This window comes from Lycium ferocissimum, chromosome 2 (genome assembly GCF_029784015.1).
Source record: "Lycium ferocissimum isolate CSIRO_LF1 chromosome 2, AGI_CSIRO_Lferr_CH_V1, whole genome shotgun sequence".
NCBI classification, from domain to species: domain Eukaryota; kingdom Viridiplantae; phylum Streptophyta; class Magnoliopsida; order Solanales; family Solanaceae; genus Lycium; species Lycium ferocissimum.
Window position 1 is genome coordinate 54,077,933 of NC_081343.1, and position 20,548 is coordinate 54,098,480.

At 35.5% G+C, this 20,548-nt stretch overlaps 2 protein-coding genes across 5 annotated transcripts; one reads left to right on the forward strand and one right to left on the reverse strand.

The window, feature by feature from the left end:
- The first annotated feature begins 595 nt into the window (after positions 1–595).
- Positions 596–10,183, forward strand: LOC132044788 (uncharacterized). 3 transcript variants are annotated; one of them, XR_009412277.1, is made up of 15 exons: positions 596–968; positions 3,229–3,390; positions 3,784–3,849; positions 4,122–4,265; positions 4,365–4,478; positions 4,757–4,858; positions 4,978–5,163; positions 6,125–6,214; positions 6,281–6,415; positions 6,668–6,790; positions 6,889–6,974; positions 7,047–7,659; positions 7,909–7,986; positions 8,577–9,668; positions 9,856–10,183. XR_009412277.1 is itself a non-coding variant. In XM_059435308.1 (14 exons), exons 1-14 carry the CDS (start codon positions 684–686, stop codon positions 9,615–9,617), a joined length of 3,225 nt encoding a protein of 1,074 aa, XP_059291291.1. In that variant the 5' UTR covers positions 596–683; the 3' UTR covers positions 9,618–10,183. The 3 variants fall into 3 exon arrangements, 2 of the variants coding, with proteins under 2 accessions (XP_059291291.1, XP_059291296.1); XM_059435308.1 differs by having other exon boundaries at positions 8,577–10,183; XM_059435313.1 differs by lacking the exons at positions 596–968; positions 3,229–3,390 and having other exon boundaries at positions 3,778–3,864; positions 8,577–10,183.
- A 3,429-nt stretch (positions 10,184–13,612) lies between these two features.
- Positions 13,613–17,709, reverse strand: LOC132044798 (NAC domain-containing protein 73-like). Of its 2 annotated transcripts, none has more exons than XM_059435333.1 (4): positions 17,552–17,709; positions 17,169–17,384; positions 16,858–17,050; positions 13,613–14,537 (listed from the first exon to the last, which is right to left on the reverse strand). In XM_059435333.1, the coding sequence occupies exons 2-4, from the start codon at positions 17,301–17,303 to the stop codon at positions 13,963–13,965; spliced, it is 903 nt and encodes a 300-aa protein (XP_059291316.1). In that variant the 5' UTR covers positions 17,304–17,384; positions 17,552–17,709; the 3' UTR covers positions 13,613–13,962. The 2 variants fall into 2 exon arrangements, with proteins under 2 accessions (XP_059291316.1, XP_059291308.1); XM_059435325.1 differs by having other exon boundaries at positions 17,169–17,389.
- Between the last annotated feature and the right edge of the window lie 2,839 nt (positions 17,710–20,548).

The window sequence follows — 20,548 nt, forward strand, 5'->3', positions numbered from 1 at the left end:
TAACTATTAAAGAAAAAAATAAAATTAAGTTATGCGTTTTCACAATTTAAAACAATGCAAAAATAAGAAATAGGTATTATTGTCATTCTTGAATTTCTTTGATAGCTATTAGCATTAGTGTTGATTTGATTTTGGTCCGAGTTACTAACATCTGCGGGCCATAAAATTTATTGGATCATTCAAAATTTTAAGTCTAAAATTAAAATAATATGCTAAACAAAAAGTGATACTTTTTAAGAAATAATTTTTATATTATATTACAATAAATATTTTCATGTACAATAGATTTAAAAAAAAATCATATATACATATAAATATAATGTCTGGTTGGTTTAGTTTGGTTTAGTTTCATATATACATTAAATATAATGTTAAAACCAAAAATCAAATTAATTATGACCAAATTTTTTTTTGATAACAAACTAAAATACTAGTCAATAACTCCATATTTTTGTTCTAATTTAACTTGAATTATCGATTTGATGCGGTCTGTGTAATTTGCGAAGGGCACATGTAAATTCAAGCTTCTTCTAAATCTCCTCACGGTCGACCAACCTATAAAAGCTTCCAAGTCTCCTTAGTTTCCGCTCTTTTTTTTTTTTTTTCCCTCTCTTCTCTATTTATAAAATAAAACTAAAAAAAAAAAAAAAACGCGATATTCTTTCTCTTCTTTTTTCGCGAATATGCTGAGGTTTTTCGGCAGAGGCTCCACCGTGGACTCGCCGGAGCGAGATTCTTCGTCAGCGTCAGCGTCAGCGTCAGCGTCAGCGTCGCCTCCAAGGCGGTCATCTATGAATGTTGTTGCAACGGGACCGGCGAGGCCGATACGTTTCGTGTATTGCGATGAGAAAGGGAAGTTCCAGATAGATCCTGAAGCCCTAGCGGTACTTCAACTTGTTAAAGAGCCAGTTGGCGTTGTCTCCGTTTGTGGTCGTGCTCGTCAAGGCAAGAGCTTTATATTAAACCAGGTACACATTAGTGTATAATTTAATATTTCAGTAAAGCAAGCTTTTTTATTTTTGTCTATCTTTGGTTATCTATGCTATTTATTAGGGTTAATTCTTTTAATTTGAAGTGAGACTTTGTGACCTAGTAAGAGCTACTTAATTGTTTTTGGATAAACTAGTTTTATAAAGTACATTGCTTTGAATTGTGAAATAGAATAGGAAATAAATATGAAGGAATTGAAGCAGCAGGAAAAATAGGTGAGGTGAATTAGGACTCGAAGTTTCCTGAATCTCAATGAATTGCAGCTGTTGGAAAACTACGAGTGGTTTGCAAATGTCTATGTTAGTGACTTAAGCTGGGTGAGTTTTGTAGTTCTGAGATTACAGATGAAGAATATATTGATCAAGAATGAGAGGATTTATCATGTCAGCTTTATCAACAAAGATGTTCATCGTAGAGGAACAAAAAACAAGATGGAGCACACTAGTAGAATACTCATAAAAAATTTTGACCAGATAAATACGGACCTCAACTAATTCTACGAAGTACCTGCTACTCTCACCAACGCATATATTGGGTAGCTGTGTCCAAAAGGCTTGGACGGATATGAAAAAGGCTGAGTTCGTTACCCAAGACTTCATGGTTCTCAACCTACTTCATTGACCACTAGGTCCACCTTTGAGTGCACGAGTTTGCCAAGTTGTTTTTGAAATAGAAAAGCATCAAAGAATGCTGGAATAACCTGAGAAACTAGAAGATACGTGTGCATTTCTTCGAAGTGAAGTACACAATTAACAGAAAATATAATATTTACTTGACATATGCTCTCTTTGTTTCCTACTTTATGCGACACCATTTGATTGAATTTAACATATTTGTTTGACATATTTATAGAAGTGAAAGAAAATATTTAAGTAATGATGAAATTTCTTTAGTTTCAAAGAGTAAAAAATCATATCAAAACTTTAATATTACTAGTTAAATAGATTTGAATTCTAGAAGTTTGTAAAAGTTATAGAATGATATTCAATTTCAAAAAAAAATTATAGAATGATATTTTTTTTTTTATAATTGATCGAGAAATATCCGAGGGCTAATGGCGCATGATTCGAAGCTTGATGGATAATAAGCTCATCCCTTTATCATTTTCACTTAAATACTAGGTTGTTTGTGGCAGTGTTCAAACCCGTGACATGCCCTAACCCAAACATGACACATTGCGCTCTTATGATTAGACTAAAGCCACCGCGGCGTAAAATGGTATCTCGTTGGATTGCAGATCAGTTTTATTCTTTATTTTCATTTGATCACTTGTAAATATGTTTTCAGTACAACCTGTCTACTGTCTTTTACTAATACATACAAATGTTGCCATTAAAAGAACTTCTGAGAAGCCTCTTCGTTTTCCTACTTGTCGAGGACATAATATCCTGCAGTTTTTGTTAAATGTGTTGGAAAGTTTAGGAAATGCTGTTTAACTAAATGGGGAAAGTGTTCTGATAAACTGGAAGCTGGCTTTTTGTGCAAATCTTCATACAACTCCTTATTTTTTGCCTTGTGCAGCAAGCTTGTTCTGCCTCGAGTAACTCTCCTCCTGTTTGAAGGGAAAACAGGAGCACGATGCCTGCTTGTGTCTCTTAGGGTATATGCAAGGAAAGGAATGCCAGATGTTTTAAGGGGAAGGCAGATACTGTATAGAAGCTGAAAATACAAATGTTTATGGCTATTGGCCATTTGGTGTTATCTACAGGGTGTAAAGGATGAAAATAACATGCTAGATTTCATAGATTCTTACATGAACAGTTTTTTATACAGCAGGATTCCTTCCTTTTTGTTGCTTGCAATGAAGGATCCCTGACCAATGTTCTGCCTTTGCACCATCTTATTGCTAGGCTGCTGTACTTTTAATATGACATTTACTGTCCTATTAAAAAAAACTCCTTTTTGCCTCATGAAGTAAATTTTATCTCCATTGTGCAGAGTGTTCCTTTTTTTTCCCCTTTAATTTATTTAAGCACTTTTTGCATATACTGCTGTCAAGCCTTACTGATAGAAATAGTGTAGCTTGTCGTCAACCTGTGAGCCAAAACCATAATAAAAAGATAGCTAGTGTTTTGCTTTATGAGACTTGTTTGATTTATCGTATGCTTAAATTTATCAGGAAAACAAACTTCCTTCCTTTCTTTGGCCATTTCCTTTCTGATGTTAGATATTTAATGTAAGGAAGAGCTTCCTAGTTATAAAAACCAGATGACCGTGAGTTTCCTGCATTTGATGTAGCTTCTTGGGAGGAGCAGTGGTTTTCAAGTAGCACCAACTCATCGCCCATGTACCAAAGGCATTTGGTTGTGGAGTGCACCTTTACGAAGAACAGCTCTTGATGGAACAGAATACAGCCTTCTACTGCTGGACACTGAAGGAATAGATGCTTATGATCAAACGGTTAGATTTTGTGCTTAAACATTTTTATCATTGTTGTACTGGGAAAAAGGGACAACTTTCTTCGATTCACCATGCTCGTATTTCCTTATAGCAGATGCTTTTACTTTTACCTCTCTCCCTCCCCCCACTGAGTGATAAAGAAATGCTGTCAACTCTGCATAATTGTTCCTCACTGAGTATTTTTTTTTACTCCTCAAAAATAATTATTCCTCACTATCTTATATCTTATACATTTCGGGTTGGATTAAACTTTAAAGGAATAGAAACTTGAGGAATACCTTTTATCTGTCATCAAAAACCTCTCCCCCCCCCCCCCCCCCCCCCCCCCCCAAAAAAAAAACACACACAACTATTTATGTTTTCCTCCTTATTCATCTTTTAGTTGTTCAACAGGGAACATACAGCACACAGATATTCTCCTTGGCAGTCCTTCTCTCGAGTATGTTCGTTTATAACCAGGTTTGAACTACTCAGGCATGGATCCTCTATCTCTTTCTGACAAGACATTCTTACGAGATAAATCATTCAATCATAAAAGGTTAAGGGTATGTGTCTTGCAAGAATGTCTTTATACTTATAGTTACTAATGAGAAAAGACATTCTCACAAGATATGTCCCTATCCTCCTCCTGATTTGTATACCTCTGTTGTTTTCACAGTCTGCTTGTTATGCACTTTTTGTTTGACTTGTATCCAATTTAGACTAGTTCCCTAACATTTTTATTAATTTAGATGGGTGGTATTGATGAAGCTGCACTTGATCGCCTCTCTCTTGTCACTGAAATGACTAAGCATATACGTGTTAGAGCCTCTGGAGGAAGGACCAGTGCCTCTGAGCTGGGACAGTTCTCCCCAATCTTCGTTTGGTTGCTTAGGGTAAATTTAAATATTAATATCAGCTTAGCTTCTTTTAAGGTGCTCTCATCTGAATTATAAGTAAATGGCATACAAGTATTTCTTTTTTCTTTTGAATAGGATTTTTATTTAGACTTGGCTGAGGATAATCACAAGATAACACCACGGGACTACCTAGAGCTGGCTTTGCGGCCAGTTCAAGGTGGTAGGAGAGATGTAGCCGCTAAAAATGAGGTACTCCCTTTAAATTCTTCTTCTTTCATTTTGCTTATCCACAAAAGCTGAATTGCTACTAGTAATCTTCTCTATCTTAAGGACGTCAATGGTAGTTCTTCCTACTTTTTTTGATCAGGTGGTAGTTCTGCTTTACTTATTCAAAAAACGATTATCCTCTATCCTAACGACTGGCTGGCTGATCTTGTAGAATACTTGCACTTGATTTTGTTTTTGTCTCATAATTTGTTTAAACAAGTTCCCATAGTAGATTAAAAAATTTAAACTTGTGACTGCAGATTAGGGAGTCCATTCGTGCTCTTTTCCCTGACAGAGAATGCTTCACCCTTGTGCGGCCACTGAGCAATGAAACTGAGCTCCAACGGCTTGACCAAATACCTGTCGGTGCTAATAATTCATTTTGTACATTCTCTCAGATTATAATTACTATCTGATTCTTTTACTTGTAGTGGGATTAACCCTTTATAGTTTTCTTAATGTGGTTTCATTTCACATGCAGATAGAAAAACTAAGGCCGGAGTTTAAAGCTGGTCTTGATGCTTTGACAAGATTTGTTTTTGAGAGGACTAAACCCAAGCAGTTTGGAGCTACTGTAATGACAGGGCCGATATTTGCCCGTATAACTCAGTCCTTCGTTGATGCTCTTAACAATGGGGCAGTGCCCACAATTACATCTTCATGGCAGGTCAGTGTTGTTAGTGCTGTAGATATTAGCACGTTTTGCTTCTTCAATCTGCTTGATGTCTTTGATGTTCTTATCTGTATCTGTAGGAGTATGAGTTGTTATATATTATTTGGTCGCGGACACTTTGAGGATAAACTAGGAAAAAAGATTATTCTTGCTTTAGATGTTTTTATGTGCATCAATTGTAACCAAGAGTCATTGATATTTTGTATTAGAGGCTGTGACCTACTGACCTTTATATATTGTTTTCATGACCCATGCCTCAGTCTTATGGTAAATATTGTGTCATAAGGGACTGAATACTGATACATATGGAAGCAACTAATCATATTTGTGATATTTATATTCCGGTCATGACTTTCGTAAAGCAACATAAACTCTTCTTTATCATGTTCGAATATTATTTAAATAGAGGCATCTTTATTTCCTCTACTATTAACTAAATCAACTATTAATTGTTTTGTTTGACAAGAGAATGATTATATGACATCTTTATACTCACGTTGCCTTTCTTCCTCATAGATTAAATTTAAAATTTCAGCAAGTCGTTTGTCTAAAGTTGAACTATTAGTTTATCTTGCTCTATGGACCTTCTTTGTAGAATCGTGTCTTCCAATTGCGCATGGCCCTTCAGGTTTTTCTTTTCTTGGCTGCCTTTCTTGTTTTAATTCGACTTGACCACTTGCGGACAGCTTCTTTTCTGGTCTATGTTTCTCATACATTTTGGTACGCTACTTGTATATAGTGATTCTTCCAACATTAGTATAGTTAGTTCCTACGTCATAGAAAAAAGCTAGCGAATTGTATATGGAGTATCTTGTGGATATTATTCTACTTCCCATCCATAAATGTATTTGTGAAAAGTAGCTTCCAGATGAAGCATACATGCTAGTAACCTATTTTTTGATCCTTTGTACCTTGCTCATGATATGAAATTTGTTGACTGATTTCGCTGCGGCAGAGTGTTGAGGAAGCTGAATGTCAAAGAGCATATGATTTGGCTGCTGAAACGTACATGTCTTCTTTTGATCGTTCTAAGCCTCCGGAGGAAGTAAGTACTGCTGCTTTTATAAGTAATTCAATTTAAAAATATCTACTGATAGTTTTGTAATTGCAGGCAGCACTAAGAGAAGCACATGAAGATGCTGTCCATAAGTCCATGGCTGCATTTAATGCTACAGCTGTAGGGACTGGATCCATCAGAACCAAATATGAGAAACGTATCCAGAATTTCATAAAGAAAGCATTTGAGGTTTTATTTTTTCTGCCCCATTCTCTCACTTTAATATTTAGAAGAAGGTCAACAAGAACGATGTAGAGTTGGAGAAAGCTTAAGTTCGCCCTTAATCCACAAGAACCATGTATAGTTGGCGAAAGCTTAAGTTCGCCCTTAAAATGATTGGACATGTAAATAATTTAGTTGTTTCTAGATCTTCACTTGCGTATTAACTGTACTTTGAAATATCTCCTAAAAATATGGTGTTCTGCGTTGATTCTAATGTAGGACATTAGAAAGGATGCTTTTAGGGAGTCCTCTCTACAATGTTCAAATGCGATACAGGACATGGAAAATAGACTGAGAAAAGCTTGTCATGCTCCTGATGCAAAAGTAGATACCGTGCTCAAAGTAAGTATTCATTGTAGACTTCAACACCTATTTGGGTAGCTAAACTAAAAGTGTTTGTTCAATGAATTGTTTACGATGTAAATCCATGTCGTATGTAGGTTCTTGATGATTCTGTGTCCAAATATGAAGCAATGTGTCAAGGTCCTGAAAAATGGAGAAAGCTACTAGTCTTCTTGCAACAAAGGTTTGAATCCATAGTTCTTACTGAAGCACTTCCGTTTAGGAATGTATATGTGATTCATTTTGAATTTTGCAGTTTGGAGGGGCCACTTTGTGATCTCATCAATAAACAAATAGACCAAATTGGGTCAGAGAAAGCTGCACTTGCATTGAAGTGTCGTTCCATTGAGGATAAGATGAGTTTCCTTAACAAACAACTAGAAGCTAGTGAGAAGTTTAAATCTGAATATTTGAAGCGCTATGAAGATGCCACCAGTGACAAGAAGAAGCTTGCAGAAGATTATGCAAGCCGTATTGCAAATTTGCAGAGTAAACATAGTACGTTAGAAGAAAGATATACCAGCTTATCTAAAACATTAGATTCTACTAGAATCGAGTCCATGGAATGGAAAAGGAAATACGAGCAGGTACTTACGAAGCAGAAGGCTGGGGAGGAACAGTCAAATGCAGAGATAAGTATTCTGAAGGCAAGAACTAGTGCTGCAGAAGCCAGGGTTAATGCTGTCAAAGAGCAAGCTGAATCTGCTCAAGAGGAGGCAGAGGAGTGGAAACGTAAATACGACATTGCTGTCAAGGAAGCAAAGAATGCTCTTGAGAAGGCAGCAGCTGTCCAAGAGCGCAGTAACAAGCAAACACAATTGAGAGAAGATGCTTTAAGGGATGAATTTTCGAGTACTTTGGCTAATAAGGTGAATTTCTACTTAACGAACTGATGCTACTTATTGCCCTTCATTTTCTGTTGCTTCTCTTCCCTCCACCTTCAAACCTCAGTAAAATGTTAATATGGTGCCTAACTCCGCGCAGTTAAGTTTCTCTTGTACTTTGCTTGCTGGACTGTGTCGGCCAGCCTGCTTAGTATGCTGAAATGATAATCGAAATTTTTACCTTTTCTTTTCAGTATAGTAATCGAGATTTTTACTCTTCCTTTGAAACTGCAGGAAGAGGAGATTAAGGAGAAGGGAGCAAAACTTGAGCAGGCTGAGCAGCGTTTGTCAACATTAAATTTGGAGTTGAAGGTGAGCGTCTGCTTTTTAAAACCAGTTTGCTGAGTACCTGCACCTGATTTGTGTCTGGAAATTTCAAACAGGATGGTGAAAATGTATGTGAGTGTGAGAAAGAGTGAGAGAGGGAGAGGGGGTTGGGGGGGTTGGGAGAGATAGTAAACTTGCTCTATCTGACCCTGTAATTCCATGCTTGCAGAAGCCATCGCTACCTCCATCATCCGATATCTGTTCCTCAGATTTATGAAAGCTTGTCTCCCAGCACTGTAGTTATCGGTAGCCATGTATTTATTTGTCATGGATTGACAGTTTTAGATAGTTTGTCGTAGTGCTGGTGCATACCGCAAGATGGTTGTCATATACCTGGCATAGCTCCTTATAATATGAAAAGAGTAGCCCATTAGATCTTCACATTAAATATCTCAGTTCATAAAAACACCAACTTGCTGCTCTAGCAATATAACTCATTATGCATGTGTACATTGTATGGTTAGCCCAATATATGTGCAAGGTATCTGTACTAATGGCATACTTTACCTACTCAAAAAAAGAAAAAAAATATGTATTTCTACTAATAGCTATACTAAGATCTTTCCCTTACACAGGTTGCTGAGTCAAAGATAAAGAACTATGATCTGGAAGTCTCATCCTTAAAGCTTGAAATTAAAAAATTAGTTGAAAGGTTAGAGAGCATAAATGCTACTGCACAATCATTTGAAAGAGAAGTTAGGATTCTGGAACAGGAGAAAGTCCATCTGGAGCAGAAGTATCGGTCTGAGTTCAGTAGATTTGAAGATGTCCAGGATAGATGTAAATCAGCTGAAAGAGAGGCGAAAAGAGCAACTGAGCTGGCTGATAGAGCAAGGGTTGAAGCAGCTACTGCCCAGAAAGAAAAGATTGAAATCCATCGAGTAGCTATGGAAAGATTGGCTCAGATTGAGAGGAACGAGAGAAACATACAAAACTTGGAGAGGCAAAGAGATGACCTGGTTGATGAAGTGGAGAGGTGTCGTGCATCTCAGTTCGATGCGCAGTCAAAAGTTACAATACTTGAGGCCAGAGTCGAAGAAAGGGAAAAGGAAATTGAATCACTTCTGAAATCAAATAATGAACAGCGAGCCAGTACTGTGCAAGTCCTTGAGAGTCTGTTGGAGACTGAGCGTGCTGCACGTGCTGAGGCAACCAATAGGGCGGAAGCACTATCTGTTCAGTTGCAAACTACACAAGGAAAGCTGGATCTTCTTCAGCAACGGTTAACCACAGTTCGGCTGAATGAAACAGCATTAGATAGCAAACTAAGAACTGTTTCCCATGGAAAACGTGCCAGGGTAGAAGAATATGAAGCCGGTGTCGAATTTGTTGATATGGGCACAAATGATAGAGTGACCAAGGGAAATAAGAGGTCAAAGAGTACGGCCAGTCCCATGACATTCACCTGCCCAGAAGATGGGGGCTCCGAGTTTAGGGAAGATGATGGTACTAGTAGTCAACAAACAAATACCGAGGATTATACCAAATACACGGTGCAGAAACTGAAGCAAGAGCTCACGAAGCATAATTTTGGTGCTGAACTGCTCCAATTGAAGAATCCGAACAAGAAGGACATTCTAGCTTTATATGAAAAATGTGTTCTCCAGAAATCGTAGCTTCCACTCCTCTTTGTAAAAAGGTTTCAAGTAACTCACCAATATGACCAGGTGACTTCTCTGACATCTTAGGAGATTTATGGAGATCTTTGGCCACATTACCTGTTGACAGAAACTTTTATAACTGCTGCTGCTGCTAACTTAACCATTGGTGTAACTTAGACTGTTTTCCTATCTGGGGTGTATCTTCTACTGGTTTATAGACATTTTGTTGTTTGTTTGCCGTTGGTTGTTTCAGGAAGATTGTTTAATGAGCTGCTGCGCCTCAGAGTTGAAATTGGTGTGTTGAGAGACATCTAGTACACGCAGTCACCCCCCCGTTTTGGGGCTGGCTCTAGCTTTTAAGTTTGTTTTATTCATTTCTTCTTTCTGTGTTAGATGTTAATGGTTGGTAGGATCACGTTATGTAAATGCCAGTTCCCAGGACAAGCATATTGTGTAAGAATTCCTGCTGAGGTTTTTTTGTTTTTTGTTTTTTTCGTTTTGGCTGTCGTTTTTAACTTTGTTTCCTGTAAGCTATTGTTGATTTTGTCCTTGTCTGACCTTAAGAATTCTGGCTTTCATTATTTTCATTTTCATACTGCTTTGAATTGCTTGTCCTTATCTGATATTTTTTGCCATGTTTTCTCTTGAGCCGGGGGTCTCTCGGAAACAGGCACCCTACCTTCTAAGGTAGCAATAAGGTCTGCGTACACCTTACCTTCCCCAGACCTCACGTTGTGGGATTTGACTGGGTATGTTGAGAAATCAGAATTATTTATATGATTTTGTCAGTATTTAGTTGTCATATCACATATTATTTATATATTGCTGAGGCCTAAACGCTTCTTCAGGGTTTTGCTTTCCAATTTCGCTATTGCAATATCAAATATTTAATGTATGGCTCAATAGTTTATAACTCGAACAAAGATAAACGTAAATGGGTCAGGTGTCCACATAGGAATAAAACTAAATTGTTATACTCCTTTGTCTTGAGAGCTTAAATGTGTGCAAGGGCTAAAGTGAATCACAATGTGACATAGATATCATACATTTTAAGAACGGACTGATAGATTTGGTCACCTTAGGTAGTTTGGTGGAGCTGAAATGATATTTCATATTTTCCAAGAATTACATCCAAAAAATTAACTACAATCCGTTTTAGTTTCTGGAAAAAAGTGTTACCTAAAAGTAGCTTCATTTCAAACGAAACTTAACGTAAATCACCATTTCAAGACAGTATTTGCAAGTTATGTGCAAATGCTGCCCACTCCGACAAACTAGAACTCAGAATTCGTAGTAGGCCAAATTATGAAGTTATAATATCTCCTAAGACAATGGGCTCGTTTGGTTACAAACAAGTTATCCCGGGATAACTAATCTTGGTTCCACCCTCAATGTGGGGGATAAAAAAACACTATAATCCCGGGATTAGTTATTCCGAGTTTTTATTCCAACCAAACGTGGAATAAGGCGGCACCAAATTTTTATCCCAGGACTATTTTTGCTTATCCATCATACCAAACGAGCCCTAAAAGGAAACCAAGATCAAATTGTTGGGTGTGCGAACAAAGTACCACATTGGTAGCTGGAAAGAAAAAGAAGCTACTTATAAGGAGTTGAATACTCTTAATGTTGTGAGGCCTTTTGGGGAAAACCGTGAGGGCTTGGCCCAAAGCGGACAATATCACATCATGTTAAGAGTATCTTTGGGCCGTTTTAGCCCAACAAGTGGTATCAGAGCTTGTGGTTGTATTTGGTTGTGTTGATTGTCTATTTGAATGATGGAGGCAAATATGAGCAAGATGGTTTGTTTAAATGGCAGTAATTACCATATTTGGAAAGGCAAGATGAAAGATCTTCTATTTGTCAAGAAGTTGCATTTACATGTGTTTGCTTCTAAGAAACCCGAGTCTATTGAAGATGAGGATTGAGAATTTGAAACACAGGTGTTTGTGGCTATATTAGGCAATGGGTTGAAGATAATGTTCGAAATCATATTGTGAATGAGACAAATGCTAAAAAGCTTCATGAAAAGCTCGAAACACTTTATGCTTCAAAGATCGCAACAATAAGTTGTTCCCTCGAAACAATTGATGAATATTAGATACAAAAAGAGGCCCTATTTCTTATCATATCAATGATTTTCGGTGTCCTTGATCAGTGGTCTGGAATGGGTGTCAAGTTTGATGAAGAAATACGGGCCTTTGGCTTCTTAATACTCTGCCCGGACTTCGAAACTCTTTTGAGTTTCTTTGACTAATTTTGTCTCGTTGATGGTGTAACTATGGAATATGCTAAGAGTGGTGTTTTGAATGAAAAGATGAGAAGAAGATCTCGAAGCTTTGTCTTTTTGACTTCACACTCCGATGTTTTGGTTACAAGATAGGGGGAGAAGTAACTTTGAGGTCGAATGACAGAGGCAAAAGTAGTAAGTCAAGATCCTCCAGGTACAAGAATCTTACATGTGACTATTGTCACTTGAAAGACACATCAAGAAACATTGCTACAAGTTTAAGAGAGAGACGGAAAAGGCAAAGAAAGAAGGCGATAATGAAAATCGTGTTCTTGTTGTTCTTGAAAATGATCTTCTTGTTGTGGTAAAAATGATATCAATCTTGTTTGTGATGAGTCTATCCGGTTTGTGGATTTAGGTGCCACTTCTCATGTCACGCTAAAGAAAGAATTATTTTCTTCTTATACTCCGGTAATTTTGAAAATTTACGAACGGCAACAATAGTGAGGTTGAGAGTACTTGGCATTGGCACGCTTGCTTGAAAAGTAAGAACGGTTCGAGGTTGGTTCTTAACAATGTCAAGCATGCTCCAGAGATTCTGGTGAATTTAATTTCAGTAGAAAGCTTGATTTATGATGGTTATGATCAAACCATTGGTGTGGCCGTGAAAGCTTCTTAAAGGTTCAATGGTCGTGCTCGAGGTTACAAGATGTCCGACTTGTACTTATTTCGTGTGGCTCCATTTGTGGTGACTAAGAAATTTGGTGGAGAATGATACTTCATCGAATTACGGCATAGAAAGGTCGAGTCATACGAGCGAGAAGGGATTGATAACTCAGGCTAAGAAGAATTTGCTTTCTGGAGTGAAACAAGCAAAGTTAAAGAGATGTGTTCATTGCTTAGTCGGGAAACAGAAAAGAGTTTCTTTTCGAGTCATTCACCTTCAAGAAAGCATGATTTGCTGGAGTTGGTACATTCTGATTTGTGTGGTCCTTTTTAAAGTAAGCTCTTGTGGTGGTGCACTTTACTTTGTGACTTTTATTGATGATCATTCTCGCAAACTCTGGGTATTTCCTTTGAAGTCCAAGGATCAAGTACTTGATGTGTTCAAGACTTTTCAAAGCCTTGGTTGAGAGGCATTTACATGGAAGAAACTAAAATGCATCCGCTCAGACAATGGTGGTGAATACATTGGTCTCTTTGATAATTATTTGATAATAACCTGTCCTGTAGATCATCCAATATTGTCCCAAATGTTTGTTGAGATAAAACCATCAATTAACTGTTGTTATTAGTATCCTTAATGTTATGGAATGGGAAAAACGAGAGAGAAAATCGAAGAGAGAATGAACGAAAACTCTTTTTATTGATTCATGCACTGTTTCTTTCATTGAGAATAAGAGGCTAAATCACTATTTACAGAGAACTAAAACAAATAAAATAAAAGAAAATATGTTATTTTCCTTATAAATATGAAACTAAAAAGAAACTAAATATTATGTAATTAATGTAGATCCTACACTTAGAAGGAAAATAAATATTCTAGAATATTCCTACACTAAAAGTGAAGTAAATATTCTATCACTAATGTAAATCATAACATAGAAGCAATGTAAATTTTAACACTCAAACCATAAAATAATCTTAAAAAGAAATTTTTCCCATTAGTTTAGCTATCCAATATTGGGGCGGAAAGCAGATATATAATCACTTGTTTGCAGTCTATACATTCTTTTTCCAGCCAAGAGGTACCAAGGAGCAACTATAAGTCATGACGAAGTTGAATATAAAGAAAAATTTAATTATATTAAGCAGAAGACGTAGTTGTTCACCTTTACATCTTAAATACATAAATCATGAGGAAAAAGATGAATAATAATGAACACGTCTACCCTTAAAAACAAAACAAAAAGAAGTCCTAAACAAGACTGACTATGCATTAGTAAGAAAGAAAGTAGATTTCTCATGAGTTAAAAGTAAACATTTTATTCCTCCATCCTCATTAGTTGGTTCAATCTTTAACTTATTAGACTACCACCTCGACAGTATTATACATTACAACAACCACCAATGGTCCTTTCCATTTTTTCTTTTATCTTAATAATAACTTGCTTTTCGCTTCATACTTTCTCATTTCTCTTTCCTTGCTTCTGAAGGAATAATAAAGGATGAGCTATCACCATGAACAACCAAATTTTGGATTAGCTGAGGTGAGCTATCTCTATTTTGGCTCCCAACATTGTATGAAATGAAAGGATCAAGACTATAATAATCGGCGAAGTTTGTTGTTTTCAGGACAGGGTTATCTTGCCTGCTTAAAGATCTTGACTTGTTGTTGTCAAGTACTGGTACTTTTCTTATGCTTAATGATCCACATTGTCTAGGTTGTGTTTGGTAGAAAACTTTTGAAACAACTAATTCTCCATCTTTTTCCTCCTCACTTTCACCTAAGTGATATTGGTGCATTACCCAATTTGTCTTCTCAGGCTTTCTTTGCCTACCATAATTTGTGTAGAGTACCAATATTTTCTTGTAACCTTTGAGAACACCACTTATGTAAACTGGCCTTGTTTTGCCTGTTTTGTGCCATCTTGTTTCACCACCATCAATTTCAGTGTCGACCTTTCGACGTTTTCTAGTCCCCGTTGTGTATGCCTTTGATGGCCTGTGAAAGAAGTGACGCACTTGACCATCCTTGCTCACTCCTGCAGGGTATTCAGAATTTTAAGTTAGTGGATGCTGATACCTAATACTAGTAATGCAAACCTAGTACATATATATTAGTATATATTCCCCATGCTCATCCCTGGATAGTGCATGCAAAACGTAGGAATGAATGGTGTTTTCTTTGAAAATGACATGCAACTATTCAGTATTTGAAGGTCATGAAGCCAATCATATTTACTATTAATTTGGCTTGACAATTCATTACACTTCTGTATTTATTTTTCTTCGTCCTCTTTTCAATAATTATGTATAACACTATATGTGCGCGTGCGTGTGTGGCATATACTCTTGTCACAATAACAAGTAAAGAATTTACTTGATCTATGGCAACCTGCAAGTATATTATTACCATCAAATTGAGTACGACCCTAGCTTTTCTGTAATATGACCCATCATCTTATGAATCGCTCGTATCTGATATATTCAAATTCGAAAATAAATTTAGCAAATATTCCGACGATGTTAGATGCTATCGTTTACCATAAAACTGATCTAATAATTAAGTAGCTCAAAATGAAACACGTAATCACATTACACTACTAATAAAATGCGAATTTTTAAGGGAGGTCTGTCAGAAATATGGAATTTCAAAAGTATGAAGCAATTTCTAACTAACCTATCTCGAAATTTCTCTTGTTTTTAGTGGTGTAACACAAATAATGCAAAGTCTACAACATACTTTCTTTGATTAACAGAGTTATCCGATATTTGTATTGGTAAGAGGTAGCAGGTACTCAGTGAAATAATCAAGGTACGGATAAACTAGTTTGAACACTACCATTATAAATTATAGTTAAAAAATCCGTAACAAACTTCATAGGAGTATGTTGCATAAGACTCCCATAAGACACTCCATTGACATTGGTATATATCTTGAAATAGTAACTTTTTACCAAATAGGTAACTTAACTCCCTTAACCAAGTATTTTCCACTTTTGGATCATTGAAGAAAGAATGAAATTCTCAATCCAGTTGGCACTTTCAAGTTTCAACAGTAAGGCGCTAAAGGGTATTTTGTTAGTAACAACTTCTCAAACCAAGTGACTAAAAAGGCATGAACTTATAGAATAAAAAGCGAGAAAAAGGGGAAAAAAGAAGAAGCTGCCATTAACAGAATTTCACGGCATGGAGTTTCCACTTTCCAAGAAAATAATGAAACAAATTCAGAATCCAAACTCTACAAGCAATTACTAGCAATTACTAACTTTTACAAGTAAACTGTCTCACTTGGGAAATTTCCTAAACCGTATAGTTAATAATTAATGGTGACACTTAGTTATTCGTTGTTTGATATGCTGGACAAACATAAATAATTCTGGGATAAAAATTTAGTACAATCTTATGCCTTGTTTGGTTACTAATTCTGGGATAAGTTATACAAGAATTAGAAATAGTATCAGGATAAGTTATTCCTGCCAGATGATGGAATAATAGTATCGAAATTAGTTTTTCCTGGATAAAATAATTAAAATTACAAAAATACCCCTGAGGTCCCTCAAACCCCTTTTCTACTATAAGGTGGAGGGTATTTGTAAACAAACAAATTTTTCTTAGAAATTATGCAATGCATGTTACTTTTAATACAAGAAAACCAAACCGTTAATGAGAAATAATACCAGAATAACTAATCACAACATAACTAATCTCAGAATAGCTAATCCCACCATAACTAATCCTAGCATAACTTGTCTTCAAACCAAACTACCCCTTAGTATAATCCTGAGTATTACATATAACAGAATTATCCCTATAGGTTGAAGATTTCTCACGAAACAAGAATCAAGAAGAAAGGAAGATTAATCTAGTAAATAACTAAAGAGAAAATTGCCTACTAAATTAGGAAACTTTTAATCTAACAATGTTAAGTATGACCCACTCTAATAACAAATCCGAACATAAATCCTGAAAGGAATAAAATCCGGACAAGAAAACATCATGAAACTTCTTAGTAATTACACAACTTCCTTTTATGTGGATTTAGATGCATTATCTTTTATCTTAAACTCCGCCAGTGTGAGCTTGTTTATATTGGTGGTCCAAATTCCAAATAAAGTGGGCGCCGTAGTTTTAGCATTAAAGCAAACACGTGTAAAAAAATATATGGTAGCTGATTTGAACGCTCTAGCCAAAACGAATCCTATTTTGGCTATGATCTTCTCCGTTACTGTGTTCTCATATACAGGAATACCTCTGTTAGTTCAGAGTTTTGGTAGAGCGGTAACCAGTTCAAACTAAGTAATTTATGATGAATCATCATAATGTAAATATAAGATCATACAATTAATAATGAAAAATTACCTGGTAATTTCTGTGGATGAGTATAGCAAATACCATTTTGGCCATCAATGGTCAAAATGAAATCATCAATAAGTGGATGAATTTTATGTGTGTCTGATAGGGCCTTTGCTTCTAAATGCTCAAGAATCTCTTGGTCTGATGGATCAAACTTCACTCCAGCTGGTAGACCAGGCAAATCATGTAGTATTCCCCTCTATTTTAATTACGCACCCAAAATTAGGAGCCAAACATAAAAATAAAAATTGCACCTACTAACAATTATTTAAAATTGAAAGAATTATAATAAAAATCATCATTAGTATCATCAATACCTGATGTTCAAGCTCTATGCTATGTCCACATGAAGGGCAAGTTATGAATCCTTTTGACGTGATCATAACATTATTTTCCTCTGATGATATAATAGGGAGGACTGTTTCACCATTGGATTGACTGCACCATGTCATATTTTCTTTGCTATTTCTCTTATGCACATCCCAAATTTAATTTGGTCGATTTTTGTTTCTCTAGCTTCGTCTACTTCCTCTCTGAGCTAAACAAAATCCCACCAAAAAAAAAAAAAAAAAAAACCACATTAGGTATAAAGATAAGAAGAAAAATAATTAAACAGAAAAGAAGATAAGAATATTTAAGCACTTTCTTTTAAGTGAACAATTTTTTTGTTTTGTTGAGATGGAGTTAAGTTCTCTCTTACTTTTTGTAGTTTCTTCTTTTCAGTTTGATGGAAATGAAATTGTTCCTGTGCTGCTGTGTTTAAACCATTAAGGAGAGAGGAAAGGTGAAGAGGAACAAAAAGGGTCAGATTTTTCTTTGAAAGGAACAAGCTGGAATTAATATTCTTTTTTTTTTTCCATCAAGAGAAAAGAAAATTAGTTGCTTGGACGTCAAGTTTGGTTATGTTAATGTGGTAGTATATACACATGTACCATAAGAATACACATGTACCAGAATAAATTAAATAACAGCTTGCAAGTCGCTTTTCTTAATATTCGTAGTTTTGTTTTATTTGATTTTTACGAATTAGAGCGATAAAGGGTTGATGATCATGCTACTAAAGTCTTTGTTCATCCATTTATAATATTTTATCACCTATTTAAGTCAATCGCAAAGAATTTTATTATTCGTCACTCAATGAGCCTAGTGATTCCATGATTCTTAATCCCATATTTATCCATAACTGTTGAAAGAAATTAAATTAAATTAAATGAACATATGGTTTATCAAGTAACCTGATGAAATGAATGGAAATAGTAGTAGTATAAGTATAGTAGAGTGTAGACGGGGCAAAGAGAAATTCTTGTGTAGGACATTTCACCTCTTTTAGCCTCATGACTCCTAACAAGAAGAAAGAGAGGGCATCAGCTGCAGTGTCAACCTAGAGTGTTCCCAAAGCTATAATATATAAGAAAGGTAATTATATTGAGGGTTTGGTATATACATACGTACCAACAGATGTGAAAGTAACAAATTGTGAATTACAACCTAACTTGTGTTTTTCTGCTCTTTCTTTTCTTAGTTTAACAAGCTCCATCAGCCCATCAGGGATATAGTGGAATAGATGTGATTCTTAACTCTTAACAATTAAGAGGTTCTAGATCGAGCCTTAAGAACAAATTTTTTTGTTAGAAAGCATTTTTCCTCTTTTAATGAGTTCTACACGGCATGAATCCGAATTAGTTGGGCTAGTGGGTACTGATATATTATACTCTATGTATATATTTGCACAGCAATATTGTTCACGGTCTTGCGTACCTCACGTTTTTGTTTCTACTATTTACCTCCCATCTTCTAAATTTGTATGAGAAAGTTATGTTATGTATATATAAACATGCTTGCTCTTCATGCTTCAATCTATATTTTCAATTAACAAAACTATATATGTTCCCTTATCTTATTAGAAAAATTCTTACTTTCACATTATAAAAACTACCAGTAGGCTTGTAGCAGCCGACACATTAGGATATTTTATAAGTTGTCCATTCGAGATTGCTGGTCATAATAAAATAATGAAAGTGAAGCTTATCATAGAAGCCACGCGAATCGAAGCTTAACAAGGAAGCTTTGATCTTTAGGGTTTTACTTTAACGTATGGACAGGGTTTTTTGCGAGGATATATGTCGAAAGATTCAAACATATGTTTCTCAATTTGGAGAAGAAACAGAGTGCTTTAATCCATCAATTTCATTTTATTTGGCATGGCATACCATATTTAAGTAATAAATTATATTTAATACATATTAAAATATTCTTACAACTTGTGATCTAAAACATGCGTATGGTATTTGACATTTGACGTTCATGGAAGTATAAGTACTGTACTACGGAAATAAGATATTGCAAAATAGTGTCAAGAAATATTCTTATTTCCTTAATACTTAATAAGAATGTCACTAAGGATAAAATTGTAAGTTTAAAATTTAAAAAGTCAAATATAAAAAGATTTTTTTTAAACAAACTAAAAAAATAAAATATCAAATAATGGACGAAGGAAATATCATTTTGTATCAGGTTTCACATTACAATTTCTTTGGATTTTTCCTTCGCAACAAATTCACTATTAGGCCCCGTTTGTCCATAGAAACAAATAAAAAAAAATCACTTTTTTTGAAATTTTGGAGTTGGAGTTAGAATTGTGTTTCACCATAGTTTTTGAAATTGTAATTTTTGGTGAAATGTAGTTGTAAAAAAGTGAAAAAAGTGAAATTTTTTGAAAAACAAGTTTTTGGAATTTCGTCTTTCTCTTTTCTGGAAATGCCTATTTGATAGAGATAGTAGTAATAAGAGGCTTGGCATTGTCCATCAGATGACAAAATTGTTCCCAGGGCATAAAAGGATGAATACTGGGAAACTGCTTGTGAACTGTCACTGTAGCCTGATGATAAATCTGCCGAAAAATTATGGGAAGAAAGATCTTCATGTTGTTGAATCTGTTTCTGCATCTAGCTCTCTATATTTGCCAAATGATGATACCAGGGGTAATTTGTACAATCATACTCTGAATATCATTGGTTCCTCTAGTCATCCACGATTTGATTATCATAGCTCTTATTTCAGAGCTTCCATTATTTATACCAAAAATTTGATTAAAGTGATACCAAATTATTTTACTTACCATTCTGTGAAGGAATAAATAGTCTTCCTCTTCTTGTTGGTGGTTGATACAGCAGACAACTGGAAGGTAGATTGAGACCAAACTTTCTCATATTCAGATTCACTGAAATCTTATGTCTGAGGAGTTTCCATAAGAAGAAGGAAACCTTAAAGGGGCTCTTATTATGCAAAGTCATTCTGTTAATCAAAGAGGTACTTTTATGTTCCCTAATAGCATTCCAGACAGACTTACAATAAAATTTCCCATCTGTTGTCACTGTCCTCATGGGATGGTCAGGTAAATTAGAAATTTTTATTGTAATTCCAAGAATGTAGGAAACCATCTCATTTGGAAGAACAACTCTAAGTTTGTCAGAATTCCATTCTCCATTTAAAAGATAGTCAGCTACTGTTCCTTTGATGGAAGTGGAAGCTGATTCAAATTGTGCAAGTCTTCTTTCGCCAGTCCAGTTGTCCCACCAAAAGCTTGAATTGTCACTCTGAAGTCTCCAAGTAATCAGATGTTCAACCTTGTCTCCGTTTCTCATAAGTCTTCTCCAACAGTGAGATTGATTATAATTCCACTTTCTAGCATGGTTGG